The sequence below is a fragment of the Trichosurus vulpecula genome, chromosome 3, assembly GCF_011100635.1.
Source record: "Trichosurus vulpecula isolate mTriVul1 chromosome 3, mTriVul1.pri, whole genome shotgun sequence".
NCBI classification, from domain to species: Eukaryota; Metazoa; Chordata; class Mammalia; order Diprotodontia; family Phalangeridae; genus Trichosurus; species Trichosurus vulpecula.
Window position 1 is genome coordinate 298,371,223 of NC_050575.1, and position 22,105 is coordinate 298,393,327.

Genomic DNA, 22,105 nt, shown 5'->3' on the forward strand with positions numbered 1-22,105 from the left:
AAATACATGCCTCTGGCTCTTCCTAAAGGACTTGCACAAACTCAGATTTGCCCTTTATTTGGAGGCCGAGACATTAGAGCTTCATCTAGCCACACTCCTGAAGAGATTTAAAGAAATAAGGTCCAGGAGACCCAATAATTAGGGTGTAATTAGACGATTAACTACACCATTAAGTACAAACACACATCAATAAAAGACAGCTTCAATTCAGTCCCTGCAGCCACTTTAAAAAAGCATTGAAGATACAGGCTTTTTGAAGAGAGGATTATTTTAAAGTCTATTATCAGTTTAAAACATCAGGAACACTGGCACAATATGTTACCTATTCTTTGTTTTAATTACAGGGTAACACGTAAACTTCAACACAGAGGTGGAGGCAGAGAGGGAAAGGAAGAATAAAACCAATATTTCACAGAGTAGAAGCTAGTGCTTTATTGAAGAATCTCGAGGGTAAAATTCGCTCAGGGTGCTTTGAGGGATTCTCTTCAACATTTCTTTGGGGAAGATTCGAAGGAGCTGCCAACCAATGTCCAAAGTTTCAAAGACAGTTCGGTTTTCATAAGGACCTAAAAAAGTGCAGAGTAAAAGGAGCTGGTTAATTCCATTATAGAAAAGCCTGCCCCATGCATTCACCAAGCAATTACTGAGTATCTATTATATGCATAGTACCAAGGCACACTAATAAAATGTAGCAATCCCTTTTCCCCAAGGAGCCAAGAATCTGAAGACACACAATGACGAAGATTATCTATCTATTGACGTGCTGGCGCGCGCGCGCGCGTGTGTGTGTGTGTGTGTGTGTGTGTGTGTAACAAGGCAAGGCAATACATGACTGTGACAAAACAGGCAGTACACAGAGGGGTCAAGGAAATTTAGACAAGGGGAAGATAGAATAGGAAAGGTCAGGAAGATCATCATGGCACAGAACAGTTGAGTAAGTCCTCAACAGGCTGTTTTTTCACTAAGTCTTGGAAGAAAGGTAGAAGAGAAAGGAACAGAATGAACAAAAGTCTGAAATTCTGAATATATATATTATGTCCAGGGGCAGGCAGACCAATGTGGCTAGAATAAGGGATTCATTCTGGGGAACACTGAAAGAGAGCACACAGCAAAAAAAGAGACTACGAATTACTGAGGATCTGGAATGTCTAGGAAAGGAATTAGGATGTACTCCTGTAAAGGGGAGTGGGGTGGGGAGATGAGAAGAGGAAGAAAATAGAAGAGGGGGAGAGAAAAGGAAACTGAGACAGGGTAAGAGTCTGGATTAAAGTATTTTATGTGGGAATGGAAACCAATGGACCGATAAAGCTTGATGTAGAAAGAACGAGTTGCAGGATAGGGATGAGATGTGGAAGTATGATAATAAATTCAGTTGTGAACATAGATTGAGGTGATACTGAGAAATCAATACTGAGGTGATACTGAACATAGTGGTAACTGCTGAAGCTACAGCATAAAATCAATTCACTAAGGGAATTGAGTAAAGAGTGAGAAGAGTGAAACAAAGAAACTAAAGCCCACGGTTGTATTGTAGTATGAGGAAGAGCTAACAGAGGAGATAGGAAAAATCAACCAGAGAAATAATTCAGTGCCTTGGAAACAAAGAAAAAATTTGGATGGTAAACATTACCTACACGCCACAAAGAGATCAAGAATAAGGACAGAGAAAAGGACATTAGTTTTGCCAAGAGACTAGAAACCTTCAAGGGTATAGTTTAGTAGAGCAGTGGAGGTTGAAGTCATGATATAAAAAGGTGTTTACTGGAAATGCATGAACTGATGCTAAGTGAAGTGAGCAGAACCAGGAAAACACTGTACACAGTAATAGCAACACTGTGTGATGACCAACCAACTTTGATAGATCTAACTTTTCTCAGCAATGCAATGATCTAAGACAATTCCAAGACTCATGATGGAAAATGCTACCCAAATCCAGAGAAAGAACTATGGAATCTGAATGCAGATCAAAGCATACTATTTTCTTTTTTTTTTCTTTTCTTATGGTTTTCCCCCTTTGTTCTAATTCTTCTTTCACAACATGAATAATGCAGAAATACGTTTAATATGATCGTACATGTATAACCTATATCAGACTGCATGCTGTCTTGAGGAGGGGGGAATAATTTAGAACTCAAAATCTTTTAAAAGAGATTGCTGAAAACTAAAAATAAATTTTTTAAAAGGGGTGTTTAGAAGAAAAGGGATGGTTATGAAATAAAGGTCACTCATTTAATAAACTGGCAGTGAAAGGAGACAAATACTTTATCAGCTAGAGGGGGAGAATATAGCTAAAATCTCTCCAAAATGACAGAGATCATTTATGGAAGAAAAGGGAAAGGAGAGAGAAGATTAATATAAGACAAAGATTCCACAGAAACCAAGACCTAGCCTTAGGTCTTGGGAGCCTTAAACAGAAAGAGACTACATCCGAGACGCAATAAGAGTGAAAAGTGGGAGTCAGACCAAAATACATTTTTTCAATTCAAACTATATCTTCAGAATTATTAATAAAAGTTTACTACAAAATTTTTAAGTATAACATTTGTATCTTACCCTGAGTAATAAAGTTCCTTTCAAACTTTTGCAAAAATTCCAGATAAAGGAGATCATCTGAGGTGAGAGCTTCTTCTCCAACAACTGCTTTCATGGCCTGTACATCCTTACCAATAGCGTAACATGCATACTAGGTAGAACAAAAAAGGGGTTCTATTAACACATTAGAGTGAGGATTTTTTCTTTCATAGTAGCTGTCCTGCTAAGTTTAATGGAATCATCATCTAAAGAAACTACCCTGGAACCTGAATCTAATCCTAGATAACAGAGTGGAAATCAATACAAGATGAGTCTTGCTTAGAATTATCCAAAATGGTTTAAATACTAAAGTATCCAAAAATACTCATCATAAAACAGTCTCACTTAAAAGGTGACTTCTTTGTACATACTCTAAGGATATTAGTGAGACCAGTCTCAGGAATTTATAGAATTCTGTAAGCAAACATTCTTGTTGTCATTAGAGTTGCAGAAAAATGTTTAAATCATTTACACCTTAGTGGGGTTTATTTCTAGAGAATTTACCAATATATAAAACCCATGCACCCAGGCTGGGTTCAAAAAAGATTTATCACAAAGCAATTCACAAGGGGTCTCTCTCACACCCCATCAATGATGCATTTATCAGTTATTTTACTGTCTTATGAGAAAATTGTACTCTAAGCCCAAATAAAGGAAATAGTTCCTAATATGGCTGTCTAAGATAGCATAAACACATAAAACTATATTCTTCAGTTCTTCTAATGTTTATTATTTAATGTACCAAGAAATATTTTACTGTATGCTTTTTAGGATAACAGTAAAACTACCAATAAAATTTATAGCAGTTTTGTCGCTCGGTTTAAGGTTTAGAAACTACTGCCATGAGACAGGAACTTTAAAGAATATAATATTTAAAGCCTGAAAAGGGGTGGTGACTATCTTTTTTTAAGAATAAGGTCATTGCTTTGTTTATCCATAAACAGGCTTACAATGAATTCCATTTATCTAAGAGAGCTTGAAAATTCAGATTTCAAAATCTGTAATTAATGGAACGGGTAAAGATTTTAAAAGGTGTACATTTTTAAAAAACACAATAACTTATAAGGACCTACATACCAGCTGGTTAGATACATCTGCATGATCTTTTCTGGTCATCCCATCTCCAATAGCAGACTTCATTAACCGGGACAAGGAGGGCAACACATTAATAGGTGGGTAAATCTTGGACGGAATTAGAGGAGAAAGAGAAGGGAAAAAAATACACTTTAAGAAGATTGGAATATTTAAGACTAAACAATATTGATACTACATTTTGATGATTAAAAATTCCAGGATTTAGAGTGGGTAGGAAGATTTAGAAATTATCTAATCCAACCCCTTCTCATTTTAGAGATAAGGAAGTCAAGGCCCAGAGAGGTTAATTAACTTTCCCAAAATCATAAGAGTTAGCAAGCAGCAAAGCTGGAGAATTCAAACTTAGTTCTTCTAATGCCAAACTCAATGTCCTATTACACATGCTGGCTCACTACTAACATAGTTAAATATGGATGCACATTTATTTGCCAGATGACATCTTCTATTTAACACTGCTTTCTTATAAGAAAAAGTAGTAAGGAACATCTTAAAGTATAATAGTGCTTTTGAGAATTGCAAGTGAAATCTCTTCTCTTAGCCATCACAATGTGTTCAGAAGCAAGAAAATAAAAGGACAACTTTTATTTAAGAAGTCTATGTATGTACAGTATACTTGAGAAGTGTCTAGCCAAAGCCTCAGGTGAGGTGTAACTCGCCACTTTGCTTGAAAGCCCATTCAGGATAGCTCTAACATTAGGAATATTTCCCATATATTACAACACCTAAATTAGCCTCTTTTCATTTTCTACCCATTTCTGCTACTTCTATCACAGGAGGTCAAACAGCCCAAATCTATTCCTTCTTTCATGTCAGACTTTCAAATATTTGAAGACAATGATCACGTTTCCCCCTAAAACTTTTCTTCCCTGGACAAAACATCCTCAATTCCTTTAGCCAATACTTATATGGCATCAACTCAAGGACCTTCAAAGAGATTACTTTCTTAACTCATAAAATTACACACACCCTTCATTCAACAAACAGGAAAAGCCAACAACAGGCAGGTGTTGATTTTAGAGAAGAGTTATCTATTAGGGACCCAATCCCAATAATTTTCTATAGCTCCACAAGCAAACGAGATAGGCAAGCTTGTGTTTGAATGTCTGAAATAGTGATTAAATTCTAAAGAATTCAATTTTAAGACATGATAAGCCAAGTTTTTACAAGAATTATTATGTCAGTATAATTAGCAAGTCAATTTGAACCAATTTTATCACTATATTCTCTAATACTTTAATGTGTATACACCATGACTCAAATAATCAGTCTTATTCTGATGCCTCATTGTGATATAGTAGTGAAGCTGGGTTCTCATTGAAGATACAAAGTTGGAAAGGCTTTTTAATGTGGGCAGGATCATGGGCAGTATGTCAATTGGCTATCAAGTGGTAACATTTTTGGCCTCAGAACTCAGCTCATTTGTGATAAAGTAGCCATACCGATGAACCTAGCTCTCTTCCATAGTAATGAATAATAACAGTTTACATTCATGTAGTTTTCTAACAACTTGATGTTGTAAGCATAATCATTATTTTACAGATGAAGAAACCGAAGTTTACAAAGCAGAAGTGTAAAGTGTCTTTCCCAGTGGTGCCAATGATAGGATCAGAACTGGAATTATGATCCCAAAACCAGTGCTCTTTCTAGGCTACAACAAATACTCATATTCAAGTAAAAAAATCTGTATATAGATAAAGCATGATTTACTCTGTAAGATACCCCAAAGCAATTACTTTCCAAAGACAAAGGTAAAAAGTCACTCAACAAAGTTACTACCACTGTAGAAAGCACTTTTCAGGATACTAAATGGTCTCCTACATACCTGTCTGTTATGCAGCTGCCTGTCCACATAGATTTGTCCTTCAGTAATATATCCAGTCAGGTCAGGGATGGGATGAGTGATATCTACCAGAGGAAATAGTTATGTTACTTTACTGAATAGTTTTCATTAGAATAGTAGTCTCCCAAGAAGACAATGTGATTTATTTATGAGAATTGTTCAATAAGGTCATAAGATTAAACACTGGTACAGTAGAATATGATGATTCCATTAAAAATAGGGTGTTCCAAAAGTCTTAGAGGAGTTTTAAGCTTCTAAAGCTTTATGAGCTTAAAAATACAGTAAGACTTTAGGGAAACTTCATGTTGTGTTAGCCACATATAATGACACTGTAACGTAGATCAGTTCTAACCGGAGACATCACATACTCTCATATACTTGCCTACTTAAATGCATGACTCTCAGAGGAAGCACACAATAATTTGGTTTTTAAAAAGCAAAATGATTCTGACATGGAAATTTCTTGAAGTTTATGAAAAGAATGCCTTCTGGCAAAAAAGCACTATCACACTGAGAAAGAAAAAGCAAAGTACCACCTTTCTATTTAAATCATGCTTCTGCTAATTAACAAAATTTGCACCAGGTTATGACAGGCGTTTGAATCCAGACAAGGAGGTAAGGAAATAAACTACTACTGCTTAAAAAGGAACAAAGTTTCTTTCTTGAAAAGCACCTTGTAACTTAGTTATGAATGACCAAGGTAGTAAAGGTTTTTTTAAAAATTCCTACAAATGTGCTTTAATTTTTTCTTTTTTTAAAAGTCTTTTTTCTTTTACAAGATTACCAATATGGAAATATGTTTTGCATGACTGCATATAATCGAATTGCTTGCCTTCTCAATGAGGGACAAGGGGAGGAAAGGAAGGCAAAAACTTGGAACTCAAAATTAAAAAAAAACAAATGCTAAAAATTTCTTACATGTAATTGTAAAAAATAAAATTTAAATTCCCTCAAATGCTAGTAGTTAATGAATGTTAAGCAAGCAGCCAATGAGAACATAGTCAAAGTATTTATTTTACAATCACAGAAAACATAGAAGTTGCTAATTACAAGCTTTTCCTAACAGGCTCAGGCAGCCCTTAATGATCAGGTCTTTCCCAATATTTACTATCCACATCATCTACTTGCCACTGAACACATGTAATCTTATACTGTTTTTTCAAAGAGTACTTGCTCTCATTGGATTTGACCTGAGAAGGGAATATCATACACACTCAATTGGGTATCTTACCCCACAGGAAAGGAGGAAGAAGATAAAAAGGGGGGGATGATAGAAGGGAGGGCAGACGGAGGGAGGAAGTAATCAAAAATAAACATTTTCAAAAAGGGACAGGGTCAAGGGAGAAAATTCAATAAAGGGGGATAGGTTAGGAAGGAGCAAAACATAGTTAATCTTTCACAGCATGAGTATTGTGGAAGGGTTTTACATAATGACACGCATGTGGCCTATGCTGAGTTGCTTGCCTTCTTAGGGAGGGTGGGTGAGGAGGGAAGAGGGGAGAGAATTTGGAACTCAAAGTTTTAAAAACAGATGTTCAAAAACAACAACAACAAAAAAAGTTTTTGCATGCAACTAGGAAATAAGATACACAGGCAATGGCACATAGAAATTTATCTTGCCCTACAAGAGAAGAAGGGAAAGGGGGATGGGAGGGCTGACTGGGGAACGGGGCAACCAGAATATATGCCATCTTGGAGTGGGGGGAGGGTAGAAACGGGGAAAAAATTTGTAATTCAAACTTTTGTGAAAATTAATGCTGAAAACTAAATATATTAAATAAATTTTTAAAAAAAGAGGAAAAAAATTAAAAAAAAATGAAAAAAAAAAGAATTGGAATTTGAACCCAGTTCCTCCTGACTCAGAAGCCAGTTATCGATCTACTATGTCTGTGTTTGTGGGATGTGCATGTGGTGTATCATTGCTGATAATAAAAAGTCAGTGTCTAAAATACACTACCATTTTGCCACAGATAAGATACTCATAGTTGGATATAACTTAGAACAAATACTCACCATCATTGGGCATGGTGAGGATGGGGATCTGAGTAATTGAGCCATTCCTGCCTTCCACACGACCAGCTCGCTCATATATTGTGGCTAAGTCTGTATACATGTAGCCTGGGAAGCCACGACGACCAGGGACTTCTTCTCGGGCTGCTGAAACCTACCAGCAATTCATGACAATTTACACCGTTTTAAAAAAAAACTCTTCCACTGAAAAAGTAAAATCTGCTCATCAAGAGATTATTTTAAAGGGAATGCTGCCCAAAAGATTAAATACCCCCACCAATATAAGTACAAGTTGTTTAGAATGGGAAACCAAAAGCCCAATTTCAAGGACTGAAATCTAATTAACATAAACTCAAACAATTAGAGACTATGTCATTTAATAATGACTTCACGTATGAGACTGGATACTTTAGCTAATATATATTGATATACAAATATTTAGGGATATATCCTTTGAAGTCACCTAATATTAGAAAATAGGCATATACAATGATCTTTTCCCTTCCATCACTGACAGCACAAAATAAAGGGAAGCACTAAAAACAAGCTTAATTACCCATATACTTCTGAAAAAGTACAACTGATCTTGTTTGTCGGAGGAAACATCATGAAAAACTTGAATTAAGATATGTTCTTTAACTGTCTTATTTAAACTGTGACAACAAAGCAAATATCCTAAGACTTCTGGATAGTTCTGCATTGCTCCTCCTTAACTTCTATCAACAGTTGACATATACATAAATCATCTCAAATAAGATTTGTTAACAGCAAAATTAACCGTTTCTTTTACCCCACTGTCTGATGGAAGTTCTATATGAAGAAAAATGGCAAAAAAAAAAAAGGTGGACAATGAAACACAAGGCATAAAAGGCCAGTCTGACTGATAAAGTTAATTAGTTCCTGAATCATTTACAAAAGACTCCATTTGCTCATTCCTGTTGGCTAGTATGATCATACTTAATGAAAGAACAACACCAAAAAATTACCTCTCGAAGAGCTTCAGCATAAGAACTCATATCTGTTAGAATGACCAATACATGCTTTTCACACTGATAGGCCAGGAATTCTGCTGTTGTTAGAGCCAGTCGAGGAGTGATAATACGCTCAATGCTGAAAATGAACATAAGTTCTTCATACATTAAAACTTGGCTAAAAAGCTAAAAACCATATAGACTTATTGTGCCTTTAAATTTTATAAAGAAGGCATGATTTTAGAAATGTAGTAAAAGTTGTAGAGGACAAAACAAGCTGTAATTTGTAAGTTGCTTAACTCTTAGTGAATTTTGAACATTATGTATAATTTTCTACATATGGATCAAATCAATTATGTGCTAAATGCCACCATTAGCTCTCAACTTCACAGATCTAGAGATCTGAGACCAAGAGACTGAGGTTGGACTCCTCAATCTTGAAAAGCAGAGTGACATTCTGGCACTGAGCCTGGGTCTCTGAATAAGAACAGAAATAGAAACAGTTGCCTTTACTTACGTTGGGTCATTGGCCAAGTTCAAAAAGAGACAGACATTATCCATTGAGCCATTTTCTTCAAAGTCTGTTTTGAAGAATCGAGCAGTTTCCATGTTTACCTAAATAACAATATCTTCATCAGCAGTGGGAGATGAAAAATTTTAAAAATATAACCAAGAAAAGTCCAACTGTGCATTTGAACTGATTTCTTTACAATTTCACTCAAACATTTGCAATGCATTATTCTCTTAAGGCCAACAAGGAATGAACAGCCTGGTCTACTTCAAGGGCTGGGTTTTATGAAGAATGGCATTATGCCACAATCAAATTTTGGAACACTAAAGGTCAACCTTTATTTTGCCTCATGGTGCCTAGGGCAACAGGTATAACAAGGTACAATTAACTTCAGTCAATTAAAATTTTTGTTCAGTGACATTTTAAATCAATTAAAAAGTCAAGACAGGGCACCTGCCAAAATCTATGGTATAGTCACAGGCTATACTCCAAACCATAAGCAAATTGCAAGTTTCACTAAATGAATCATTTTGTAACTTCTTCCAGAGTCAACTCGATGTTTAGTCCCTCATTTCAGTAACCAAAGTCAATAGTTTCAAAGGTTCCTACAGAATAGAGATTATACTTACACCCATAGCAGCAAACACAATCGCAAAATTTTCTTCACTATAGTCCACCACATCTTTGGATTTCTTCACCAAACCAGCTTGACGACAGATCTGAGCTGCGATCTAATAAGTATCATACAGAAAAAAAGTTGAAAATTGTCCTAACATACTACATTGAGATAACATAACCATAACCTATCACCTCTGAGATCCTATACTAGACAATCAGAATTTCTTTTAGGGGGTTAAAAACTAATAAGATACTGTAAGTCTCCTCTTAAGACTGGCCCTACCAAATATTGTATGTATAAGGCAGTATAATTAAAACTAAGTTTGGACAAACATCACAGTACAGCAATTATAAAAATAAAAGTCAGATCCTTAAAAAATGATGCTTCTCTTTTTTTCTTAATTAAAAGAAGCTTCCGGAATTTCTTTCCTGATGAAAGTTCTGATGCCAGAAAGCTATTCTAGCACTTACCTCATTATGGGGTAAGCCAGCAGCAGAAAAGATGGGAATTTTCTGCCCCCTAGCAATGCTGTTCATGCCATCTATTGCTGAAATGCCCGTTTGAATCATTTCCTCAGGGTAGATTCGACATTGAGGGTTGATTGGCTGTCCTATTGAATATACATAAAAGAAAAAACTTAATGTTCAAAAATGGTAGACAATCAGAGATGTAGAGCCAAGACGGCAGAGAAAATGCAAAAACCTCTCCAGAGCTCTCCCCCAAACCTTTAAATAATACCTCAAAACAAATTCTGGAGCATTTGCAAAACCCACAAAAGGAAGGGGTGAAACAATTTTCCAGCTCAAGACAACTTGAGAGTCGCAGGAAACGTCTATGGCACCAGAATGAAAGTGGAACACAGTCCAGTAGAAACTGTACCCCAACAAATCAGAAACAGACTTTGGGGGCAACTGAATCAATGGCAGCAATGGTGATTCCTGGACCTCTCAGCCCACAGACATTAAGGAGGTCAGTGATTCCTCTGCTTGACGGGGCAGGACTCTTGCATTAACCATATTTGGATCTGAGTCACAGTTCTGGGTCTCAGTACCAGGGTGAGGAAGAGCAATAGCATACCAGAGTTTGTGGCCACAGGGATGCTGGAACCCTGGTCACAGTTCTAGGGCAGAAAAGAGTGCTTGTGGTCACTCACAGACCAGAGCACAAGCCAGGAGAGTAGTGAACACACCTCTCTCTAGATCATACCACCTTGGAAGAACTGAAAACTTACATATCCCCAGAAATTTCCCTGTAACAGCTGCACAAAAACCCTAAACTTGAGACAGTGCCCCCTCCACACTGGAAGCAGGGCCTCATTTTAGCATACAGTTAAAAGTCAAGAAATAGGCTAGAATAATGATCAAACAGCAGAAAAAGATCCTGACTATATATAGTATTACTATGGTGGCAGGGAAGATCAAAACACAAACTCAGACGAAGACAACAAAGTCAAAACTGCTACATCCAGAACCTCAAAGAAAAATATGAATTAGTATCAGGCCATGAAAGAGCTCAAAAAGGATTTTCGAAATCAAATAAGAGAGGAAGAGGAAAAATTGGGAAGAGAAATGAGAGCATTGCAAGAAAATCATGAAAAAAAAAAAAGTCAATACCTTGGTAAAGGAGGCACAAAAAATACTGAAGAAAATAACACCTTAAAAAATCCAAGAAAGAGAAGAATGCCTTGAAAAGCAGAATCAGCCAAATGGACAAAAAAGATACAAAAATCCAATGAAAAATAGAACTGCATAAAAAGCAGAATTGGCTAAATGGTAAAGGAGGTACAAAAGCTCACTGAAGAAATAATGCCTTAAAAAGTAGAACTGGGCAAGTGGAAGCTAATGACTCTGTGAGACATCAAGAAACAAGAAAAACAAAAATCAAAAGAATGAAAAATTAGAAGAAAATGTGAAATATCACATTAGACAAACAACTGATCTGGAAAACAGATCCAGGAAAGATCATTTAAGAATAATTAGACTACCTGAAAGCCACCATAAAAAAAAGAGCCTAGATACCATCTTTCAAGAAATTATCAAGGAAAACTACTCCAATATTCTATAACCAGACAGTAAAATAGAAATTGAAAGAATCTAGCATTCATCTCCTGAAAGAGATCCCAAAATGAAAACTTCCAGGAAAATGACAGCTAAATTCCAGAGCTCCCACATCAAGGAGAAAATATTGTAAGGAGCCAGAAAGAAACAATTAAAATATTGTGGAGCCACAGTTAGGATAACACAAGATTTAGCAGCTTCTACATTAAAGGATAGGGGAGCCTGAAATAGGCTAAGAGCTGGAATTACAACCAAGAATCACTTACCCAGCAAAACTAAGTATAATCCTTACCAGGGGTTGGGGGGGATGGATATTGAATTACATGAAGACTTTCAAGCACTCCTACAAGAAGACTAGAGCTGAACAGAAAATGTGACTTTCAAATACAAGACTACTCAAGGGAAGCATAAAAAGGTAAACAGTAAAGAGAAATCTGTTTACGTTCCTACATGGGAAAATGATACTTGTTCTCACCTAAAAACTCTCCCATTAGGGCAGTTAGAAGAAGTATACATAGAAAGAGAGCATGTTGTGAGCTGAATATGACAGAATAATTATCTAAAAAAAATAAAATTAAGGGGTAAGAAAGAGGAAAGCACTGAGACAAGGGGAAAGGGAAAGGTAAGATGGGGTAAATTATCTGACATAAAAGAGGCATGAAAGAGATTTTACAGTGGAGGGGAAGATGGAGGTGGTGGTAAGGGGTGCCAGTGAACCTTACTTTCATCAGAATTGGCTCAAAGAGAGAATAACATACACACTCAGATACAGAAATCTATCTTACCATACAGGAAAGTAAGATGGGAAGAAGATAAGAGAAGGGGGTAGAGGGTGGGAGGGGGCTGATAAAAAGGAGGATGGATTGGAGGAGGTAAAGTCAGAAGCAAAATACTTTTGAGAATGAACAAGGTGGAAGGAGAGAGAATAAGATAAACAGAGGGAAAACAAGATGGAGGCAAATACATAGGAATCATAACTGAAAAAATTCATAGCAAATTTCTCTGATAAAGATCTCATTTCTCAAATATACAGAGAACCAGGTCAAATTTATAGAAATAAGAGCCATTCCTCAATTGATAAAATAGTCACAACATAACTAACATGGAAATGTTTTACATGCCTGCGCATGTATAACCTATATTAAATTGCTTGTTTTCTCAATGAGGGGGGGATGGAGGAGAAGGAAGGAAAGAATTTGGAACTAAAAATGTTTTAAAAAACAAAAGCTAAAATATTTTTTTCATGTAATTGGGGAAAAAATAAAATATTAAATTAAAAGGAAAAAAAGGTAGACAATCAAGTGTCAAGAGATTAAAAAATTCTACAAGATCTCAGTTGCACAGAATATTTTCCCCTACCCTTCAGTTCATTTTTACATAGAATTAAATTACTTCACACTAAGCGTTCCAAAAAACATATAATACAGTACTCTATAGTGTAACAAACCACACATGATCGCACTAACCTGTTTCTATGAGAGAAATAAAGGCCAAAACAGGAACATATTCCTGACTTCAAAACTAAGATTATCCATGATGCTCATTTCAAAAACATAGCAATTTCGAATGTTACATAGAGAGAATTTTGCAGGCAAATCTCAAAAATGTAACTCAAATGATTTGGGAAGAGGTGTCTTCTGTTCCCACAAGGTCAAATAAACTTAGGAAGCATTTATTTAGTGCCTATTATGGGGAAGGCAACAGAGATTTCTTTTTCTGTCTAGACATGTAATCTCATATATCTAGAACAGTGGCCAAGAATTCTGATTGTGTACCCCCATCAGTAAAAAACTTTCAAGTATTCACCCACAATACTGTATGTTCACTTGTTTTATAAATTATAACATATGTATTACTACACTAATAATTACATATATTACAAAACAAAAATAGAAATCCAAAAAGAATGAGATAAAACTGAAATAGTATTTGCTCCTATTGTCAACAGGGAACCAAACCACTGGAATTTATTAAATAGGGAACTGAAATGGTCAGACCTATGATTTAGGAATATCAGTGGTAGCTTGTGTGGAGGATGGACTGTACAGGGATTCAAGAAAGGAAGCCCAATTAGAAGGCAACTGCAATAGTCCAGGCAAGAAGCGAAAACTTGAATGCAGGAGATGGCTATGTGAACAGCAGGAAAGGGGAGAGATGCAAGAGATGTTGTTGGAGGGAAATGACAGGATTTGGAAACTGACTGGACACATAAGGTAAGAAAGAATAAGGAGTTAAAGATGACCCACCAAAGTGGCAAACATGGATGACCAAAAGGATGGTAAAGTCCTAAACAGTAACAGTGAAGTATGGAATAGCTATGGATTTGGAGGAGAAAGATAACATAGGGGTCACTGATGCAGACTGCAATTCATCTATGCCTGTTTATTCTGTGCAAGTAACTCTGTTCCTCTTAAAACCAAAAAAGGGGGTGGGGGGAGATGCTGGGGGAAATGATGATGAAAAAACACAAGACATGGGAGAAGGAGATGCTGGGGGAAACAATAATGAGGGGCCCTTATTCACCTGTCACTACCCTGAAGGGCATCTCCGGTGATTTTGGAGGGGGTGAAGAGTGAAATTTTCCCGATGTCACCTAAGTAGCTACTGCTTTAGATTCCCAGGAAGGAGATAAAGTTATAACACTAACTGTCCCAAAGGATCAATTTATTCTACTTCCTGAAAATTAATACCTACCCATAATGTCAAGAAAGTCCTCGGCTAGGACAACTGGGCCTCTGTCAATAGGTTTCCCAGAACCATTGAAAACACGACCTGTAAAAAAAAAATTGTGAAAAAATAGCTACATGGACAAGACATCAGGGTTTTGAAAAGTATGGTTGTGATAAAGAAAAAAAAATACTTCTACTCAAAATAAACAACACTACTCATTACATACCAAGCATATCTTCAGACACTGGTGTTCGAAGAATATCTCCTGTAAACTCACAGGCTGTCTTCTTGGCATCTATACCTGAAGTTCCTTCAAAAACCTGCCAAAATAAGAGAAGAAATATAAAAAAGGCAATATGGTATGGAGTCAGAAAACCCAGATGAGTCCCACCTATATCTATTATTAATTATGACTTAAGGCAAAGTAATTTATTGTGAGCCAGTTTCCTCATCTACAAAATGGGAATAATACCAAGTGTACTACCTACCTAATGTTATAGGGTTCTGGTTAATGAAAGTATTTTATGAAAGTATGTTACAACTGCAACCTCATTTAGCAGTCCAATACATTTTTGGACAGTTCTAAACAATCTAGAAATTCTTCTACATACTAAGCAGAAATCTGCCTGCCTATGATTTCCATTCTCTGGTACAGTTTTAATCACATTTTCCCAAAACAGACTCTTAAATAAGGCTCTTTCAAAGAGAGCTGTCATGTCTACCTAAACCTTTTCCTCAAGTCAAGGTACTCTAACTCCCCCATAAACTTGTCGCCATAATTTAACTCCATAAACTCTAGTCTTCATCTAACTCCTTCAGTGACAATCCAGTTCATTCACCACCACCCCCTTCCTGAAAACATGTATTTTACCAGCCAGTGGTTACAGCAGACTAGATTATATGTGATGGTTTCTTGGCAAAAGCAAAAGAATGTCAACTTCTGAACTTCAGTAGCCACATATACCCCTCTTTCCAAATTGATTTTTAAATGGTCACAAGCAAAAACAAAAATAATGTTGACTAACTACAAAGGTATATAAAGAAAAAACACAGTTGGCCAATTTTAGTAAATGCTGCTTACCTGAACTACTGCTTTGCTACCACTAACTTCTAAAACCTGACCACTTCTCTTTGTCCCATCAGGTAAGGTCAGGAGGACAATTTCAGCAAATTTGGGAAACTAAAATGAGAAAATAAATTTAAAAGTTAAAAAAAAATTCAAGTTATAAAACTCCTCAAGGTGGTCTATATATTTTACTTAATACTACATGTTCTCAAGCAGTTTAAATCCTTAAGAAGCCGGTCACAGGCAAATTCACAGACATACTCACATGAATAAGAGTCAAATGTCACCTGTACATCTGGCCAGTGGCAATCTCCTTTCTTCTTTAACAAGAATTATGGCTTCTCATGTGTCTGAGGCAGTAATCTCAGAAACTTAAGACTAGAGCTCTTAAACTATTCAAATATTATGACTGAATTGATTAGAAGGGAATAAAAAGCTAAAATATAAAATGTGATCATATTAGTTTACAAACAATTTAATTACCATGCTGACAAATATTCCAAAGGAATTATTTTTATGCTGAATATAAAAGTTAGTTTCTTCTCACTAAGAAGTATAACACAAAAAAACTGTGGGTACTATACACTGATTTGAATCTAGGTTGTCCCCTCAGATCTGCCTTATATAAAATTTAAGTCCTATCCTAAAGTAAGTTACATAATTTTTCAGCATATACCTCTATTTTTTCCCCATTAGAAAGTATGTCATTATGCATGGCAAAGAGATGGGCAAAGCTTATATTCAAATCAATGATAAAGGCATAATAATCCATTTACAGATGCATAAAAGAAACCCATTTACCATGGATTCTTAACCAATTTTTAAAAACTGGTACTTACTTCAATGTAATTACTTTCCTTTCTAATTATTTTATTTTGTGCATTTAAAAATAATATTCTGAGAGGTTCTTACGCTTCACTAAACTGCCAAAGAGTGCCAAGTTGCACGAAAGGTTAAGGATCCTTTGCATCACACCCAAATACTTATCTCTACTTGGAACAAAACTACATTTTGAAGCCAGAAGAGATCCATTATACAAATTCACTTATAAAAGCTGTTTCTTTAAAGTCCTTATTTCTGGCTCTTAAGTTGAGAGAAAAATATATCTAGAGAGGTAAGGACTTAAAAAAAAATATTGTGTATTACACATGAACACTGTGTAGAGCTTCACTTCAACAAAAGAATAACTGAAATTTGCAAATAATATTTTCCTCAATGAATGATAGGCAGCTAGGTAGCACAGTGGATAGAGAAGGTAGAGCCCAGAGTCAGAAGACTGGAGTTCAAATTCAGTCTCAGATACTTAATAGCTGGTGTCATCCTGGCCAAATTACTTAACCTTGTTTCCCTCAGTTTCCTCATCTGTAAAATGAGCTAGAGAAGGAAATGACAAATCACACCCCTACCTCTGCCAAGAAAACCGCAAATGGGACCACAAAGTGTTGGACATTACTGAAAAGTGACTAAACAACAAACACTCCATTTGTTTGCAAAGATGGAGATGTAGACAGTAAGTGAATGAATTAAAAAATTTAACTATGAATGCATTTGTATACCAGGCTTAACAAAAAAATACAATTCTTTGACTCTGAGTGCAACATGCTATTAAACATCATTTACTAGCTATATGAATGGTGCATCAATTTGGGAAACTGCACATCTGATTCCTCATTTGTAAAATTAAGTTAGGCCAAATGAACCTGAGATTTCTTCCAACTCTAAATATGATCCTTTAACTTTATAACCATCTGTAACAAAGGTGAAAAGACAATCCCCCTTTTCCATCCCTCTTTCTAGAAAGATATGAATTGCAATTTACAGACTTACTTCCCTGATTAAATTTCATTCTTCCAATTTAGGACAGGATGTTTGACTCAAGTCTTTTGATTGTATTCTACATACTGTTATTTTCCATTTCTGAAGATATTAATGGTAATAAAAATACACACAGGTGTGCCTAGATGAAATAGCAACTTATGACTAACTTATTCTTTAATACACAATGCATATATAGTCATTTTAGGAAAAGACTTAAGTCACCAATCTTTCTTTTTTTTTTCTAATTTCTTTCTTTCTTTTTTCTAATATCCACATCAAGATTCAAATGTACCTTTAAACTTCTTTAAAAACTAAAAGCACCAGAGAGAGAACAATATTTACCTTAACTTGATCTAAGATTACCAAAGGACCGTTGACTCCTGATACTGTTTTGTATGCTGAAAGGAAAAACAGTAACAGTTAACTATAGCAAGCCAGGACTGTGGGCAGAATCTAATGAGAGAAAAAGGAAGATAGTTTAAATGGAAGCCCTATCCCTAGGTTTAAAAAAATCAATTTGATAATTATGGGACAAAAACATGGCTATACAACCAGTTGATGTGAAAATAACCTTAAGGTTTTAATGGACTGCATGCTCAATATGAATCAACAGAGTATAACAACTGATGAGATAATACTACATTCTAATCCAATCCCACATTCATTTATTTACTATGTCCTAGGGCAGCTAGCTAGATGGTACAGTGGATAGAGCACAGGGCCTGAAGTCAGGAAGACTCATCTTCCTGAATTCAAATCTTGACCTCAATAGCTATGTGACTGTAGGTTAAGTCACCTACCCCTGCTTGCCTCAGTTTCCTCATCTATAAAATGAGCTGGAGAAGAAAATGGCAAACAGTACAGTATCTTTACCAAGAAAACCCCAAGGAGGGTAACAAAGCAATGGATAAGACTGAAAACCACTGAACATCAAGGAGCTTACAATGTTCTGGTGAGGAGGAGTTGGGAATATATGTAAATATTCTCAATATGTTCTCATATATTACATATATGTAAATAATATATGTAAAAACACAGACAAAATAATTTGAGAAAGGAGGAAAAAGCACTTGGAAGCTACCATGTGCATGCATCTCATATATAAACAACTAAAAGATGGCCTATGAAGGAGCACTGAAGAAAGCTAAAGGTAAGGGGAATGGTTTCCAGGAGAAGAGTAGGCCAGTTTGGCTGAAATATAGCATTCATGAGGGTGATCAATATGCAATAAGCCTGAAGAGGTGGGCAAGAATCAGACTGTGACCCAAGGCCCTTCCCCCACAAGAGTCGCCAACTATAGCCTATCTCTAAATATGGTTAGAGTTAATTTTGTTGTTGTAGTTGTTCAGTCATTCAGTCATGTCCAACTCTGTGATCTCATGAACCACACTTACGTATGGGGTTTTCTTAGCAAAGGTACTGGTATGGTTTGCTGTTTACTTCTCCAGTGGATTAAGGCAAACAGAGGTTAAGTGACTTGATGAGTTAATTTAGGGAGGGTCTAATCCCATGGGGAATGTGGTAGGATAAGGCTATATTTTGCTCTATGGCTCTGGATCACTGCCTCTTCTCCACAGTATAGTTCTGGGGAAAATGTCTAAAATAATGCTTCAGTATTCATGTCTAGAATTTCCTCAAAAGTATCGGTGACAGAGATCCTTCTAGAAAAGTATTCAATGTACAAAAATAGTTATAGTTATTGGCCACTGGTTTATCTCCTCTACCACAGAAAATGCTTAAGGAGACCCATTAGCAAGCATTAATACAAAAATGCCACCATTCAGTTATTAAATGGGCTTTAAATACCAAAGCTAAAAAGATGGATTTTATTCTAGAGACAACTAAAGTTTTTTTTTTTTTTTAAACTAAGGTAACAGGATCACAGATCTATGACTATAAGGGCCCTCAGAGCCCATTTGGTTAACCTCTTTCATTTTACATATGAAGAAACTGAGGATCAGAGATTCTGGCATTTTCTAATTGTGCCCCATTAATATATCCTTAGCGTAGTTCAAATTTGTAGCTTTCATTTTAAGACACACAAAAAAATGCTCTAATCTTGGCAATTCAAACTACAGATGTACACTGGGAACTAAAAGCATAAAGAAAGAATTGTGATTTGCTCAAGACAGAAAGTATTAGAGGCAGGATCTGAATTCAGGCTCTCTGATTCCAGAAGCAGTGATTTTCAACTGTATCATGGTGCCTCAGAGGCACGCTAAAACTCGTGATTTAAGATTATGTTGTCAGTTGCATGAACCCTGGATTGAAGTCTTTTAAGCCCACTGACAGTTGCTACTGCAACTGAGAAGTGAAGAGGGCCTGAATTAGGGTGAGTCTCTTTAAACAATATATCCATTTCTTTCTTATTGGGATTGTTTCAGTCTTAATAAAGACCTCATTTGAAGAACTAGTAAGATAACAGTCTCACTGTATACTCTGCCCCCTAAGCAGGTCACATCTACAGTATGGTATGAAGGTTGGTGGTTACATTTTAGGAAGGAGTAAATTTGTGCAAGGTGGTACATGACAGTACATATGAACACATGACCAAATCACTTCATGGTCTCAGAAGGCAGAACCAGAAGCAATGAAGTTGCAGAGGCAGATTTTGGTTCTTAAGGGAAAATCACAACTGGCCAAAAGGGAAAACGCCTACCTCCTGAGGTAGCAAATTCTATCAACTAGAGGTCTGCTGGTGAAGGCCACATGACTACTTCCCCAGGAGGCATTTCCTGCTCAAGCAGTTGGACTAGGTGACCTCTGAGGCCCCTTCCAACTCAATTCACCTTATCGAGGCTGCCCCACACCCACTGAGGGGCTAGGCCAAGAAGCTAGTCAGTAGTAATCTGTCCGTCCCCTCCTCCCCACCCAGCTCTGCTTTCCACCTCTTGATCTGGGAACAAAGATCAAATCCATCCTACTATTCCTAGAAGGGATTGACAATTGTCCAATAATTCCATTTATCCCTTTTCACTTCCCAGACCAAATCAATCTCCACACCCCACACCTCTAAATGTGTAGTTTACCCCTTTTAGAATATATAAATTTCCTCCTAGAAGTAAGGGAGTGCTTCTCATTTATACTTTACATTCCCATAATCTAGCACAGTGCCTTTGGACATTGCAAGCATTTAACACGCCTTTTCACTTCATTCAGCCTATAATGTGATTCTGACATTTTCTAGTCATGCCCCATTAATATATCTTTAGTATAGTTCAAATTAATCGCTTTCATTTTAAGAGAGAAAAAAATTTTGTAATCTTGGCAACTCAAACTACAGAAGCACAATGGGAATTAAAAGTATAAAAAAAGAATTCCATAAAGCTTTCTACTATAGATCTCTGACAAACACAGATTTCAGCATTAAGCTCCACAATCAGAAAAGTTAAAACAAACACATTTAAAAAGTTCTAGAAGGCATGAAATCGTTTACAAGTAGCTGTTAACATCTTAGGAATTTCTCACTTGCTTAAGTTCTCTGAGGTCTAGGAACAAATTCTGGAAGAAGACTGGGCAAAAATAAAAGTGCCTAGTACTAGTATAGCAAAGAATTATTTAACATCAGCTTTTAAACTCTGAGGACTTCAGAGTGCTTTACAGCCAGGAAATGGTATTTAATCTGGCCCCTACTTCCAATGTTCTGACATATTACTCCCTCTCTATGCATTGTGGTCCAGCTGCAAATTGGCCACCTTGCTGTTCCTCACATCCTCCACACCATTTTCTAATTCCATGTCTTTGCACTTGCTGTGGCCAAGAATCTTTTCCCTCCTCACTTCTACCTTTTAAAATCCCTGGCTTAACAGCAATCAGTAAGCCCAGTCTTCCCTTCTAAAATTACCTTAAATTACACACACACACCCCCACACCCACTTAACCTTTCTATACTCTAAACAACTCTCTTCAGAAAGTTGCAGAGACAGGCCTGCATTGGTAGAGGGAATTCCCTTATTTGAGAGTTGCATCTATCACTGAATCATAGTTCCAGTCCCTATCACTAAATATAGATGTATGTATGAGCTGCATTCCCATAAGAATGTAAGCTCCTTGAGGGCAAGGCCTATTTTCCATTGTTTAAATGTATTCCAGGCATAGCTATTCTTAGCTGGTTGGCTGATATACTGCATCATCTGTCTGGGTCATTCTTAATGTACAGTATTTTAAAACAGTATTTGCGTTGAGAAAAAAGGGGGGGGGTGCACGCGCAAAACATTATTACATACATGCACACATTTCTGTCAAAAAGAGGCCAAAGCCTACTCTCAAAAAAAAAACAGCAAAAACAACAGCAGATTATGTTGACTATGTTTTGAGTTTTCACATATTCTATCTCTTTTGAGTCTTGGGATAACTAGTAAAATAGGTAACAAGGGCATTGTCAACTCTCATTTTGCAAGAAAATAAGACTGAAAATACAAGTTAGGTATTCCCCTTTAACTCATACAGTTATTAAGTGTGAGCCAAGTCTTCAGTTACAAGGTTAAAGAATGCCATTCTGTTAATGAACCCTTGCTGAACTGGATGATTGATATGAAGGCTGGGTATCACAAAAGGCGTAACTTTTCCCCTTAGAGAATAAAGATGATTATGGAAAATTCATAGCAGCTTGCCTTCTCTTCACAAGACATTCAACCATTTTTTCTTTCTATACAAATAGTGCTAAAATTATATTAAAAACACTCTTACTCACCAGGACTCCAAATGGGTGTATCACAGGAAAAAAAAAAACAAAACCATGGCATACAAAGTCAGATGACTTGAATTCTCAGCTCTAATCCATATTTACCTTTGTCATCAAAGACAAAAATCACTTTACTACGTCCCTAAGCATCAGTATCTTTAACTATAAAATGAAGCTATTCTGCAAAAAGTGT

The 22,105-nt window shown here is 36.3% G+C and overlaps 1 protein-coding gene across 1 annotated transcript in view; it reads right to left on the reverse strand.

Annotated features, from left to right (window-relative positions):
* Positions 1-407: 407 nt before the first annotated feature.
* The window catches only part of ATP6V1B2 (ATPase H+ transporting V1 subunit B2), a 31,137-nt gene continuing 9,439 nt past the window's right edge, over positions 408-22,105 (reverse strand). The window contains exons 2-14 of the mRNA XM_036751018.1: positions 17,571-17,626; positions 15,426-15,524; positions 14,571-14,664; positions 14,369-14,446; positions 10,088-10,227; positions 9,628-9,729; positions 9,005-9,102; positions 8,503-8,626; positions 7,520-7,670; positions 5,489-5,571; positions 3,649-3,753; positions 2,554-2,683; positions 408-566 (exon numbers count right to left, since the gene is read on the reverse strand). Coding sequence (XP_036606913.1) covers positions 424-566; positions 2,554-2,683; positions 3,649-3,753; positions 5,489-5,571; positions 7,520-7,670; positions 8,503-8,626; positions 9,005-9,102; positions 9,628-9,729; positions 10,088-10,227; positions 14,369-14,446; positions 14,571-14,664; positions 15,426-15,524; positions 17,571-17,626 — 1,403 coding nt within the window. The 3' untranslated portion in view covers positions 408-423. The remainder of the gene's footprint in view (positions 567-2,553; positions 2,684-3,648; positions 3,754-5,488; positions 5,572-7,519; positions 7,671-8,502; positions 8,627-9,004; positions 9,103-9,627; positions 9,730-10,087; positions 10,228-14,368; positions 14,447-14,570; positions 14,665-15,425; positions 15,525-17,570; positions 17,627-22,105) is intronic.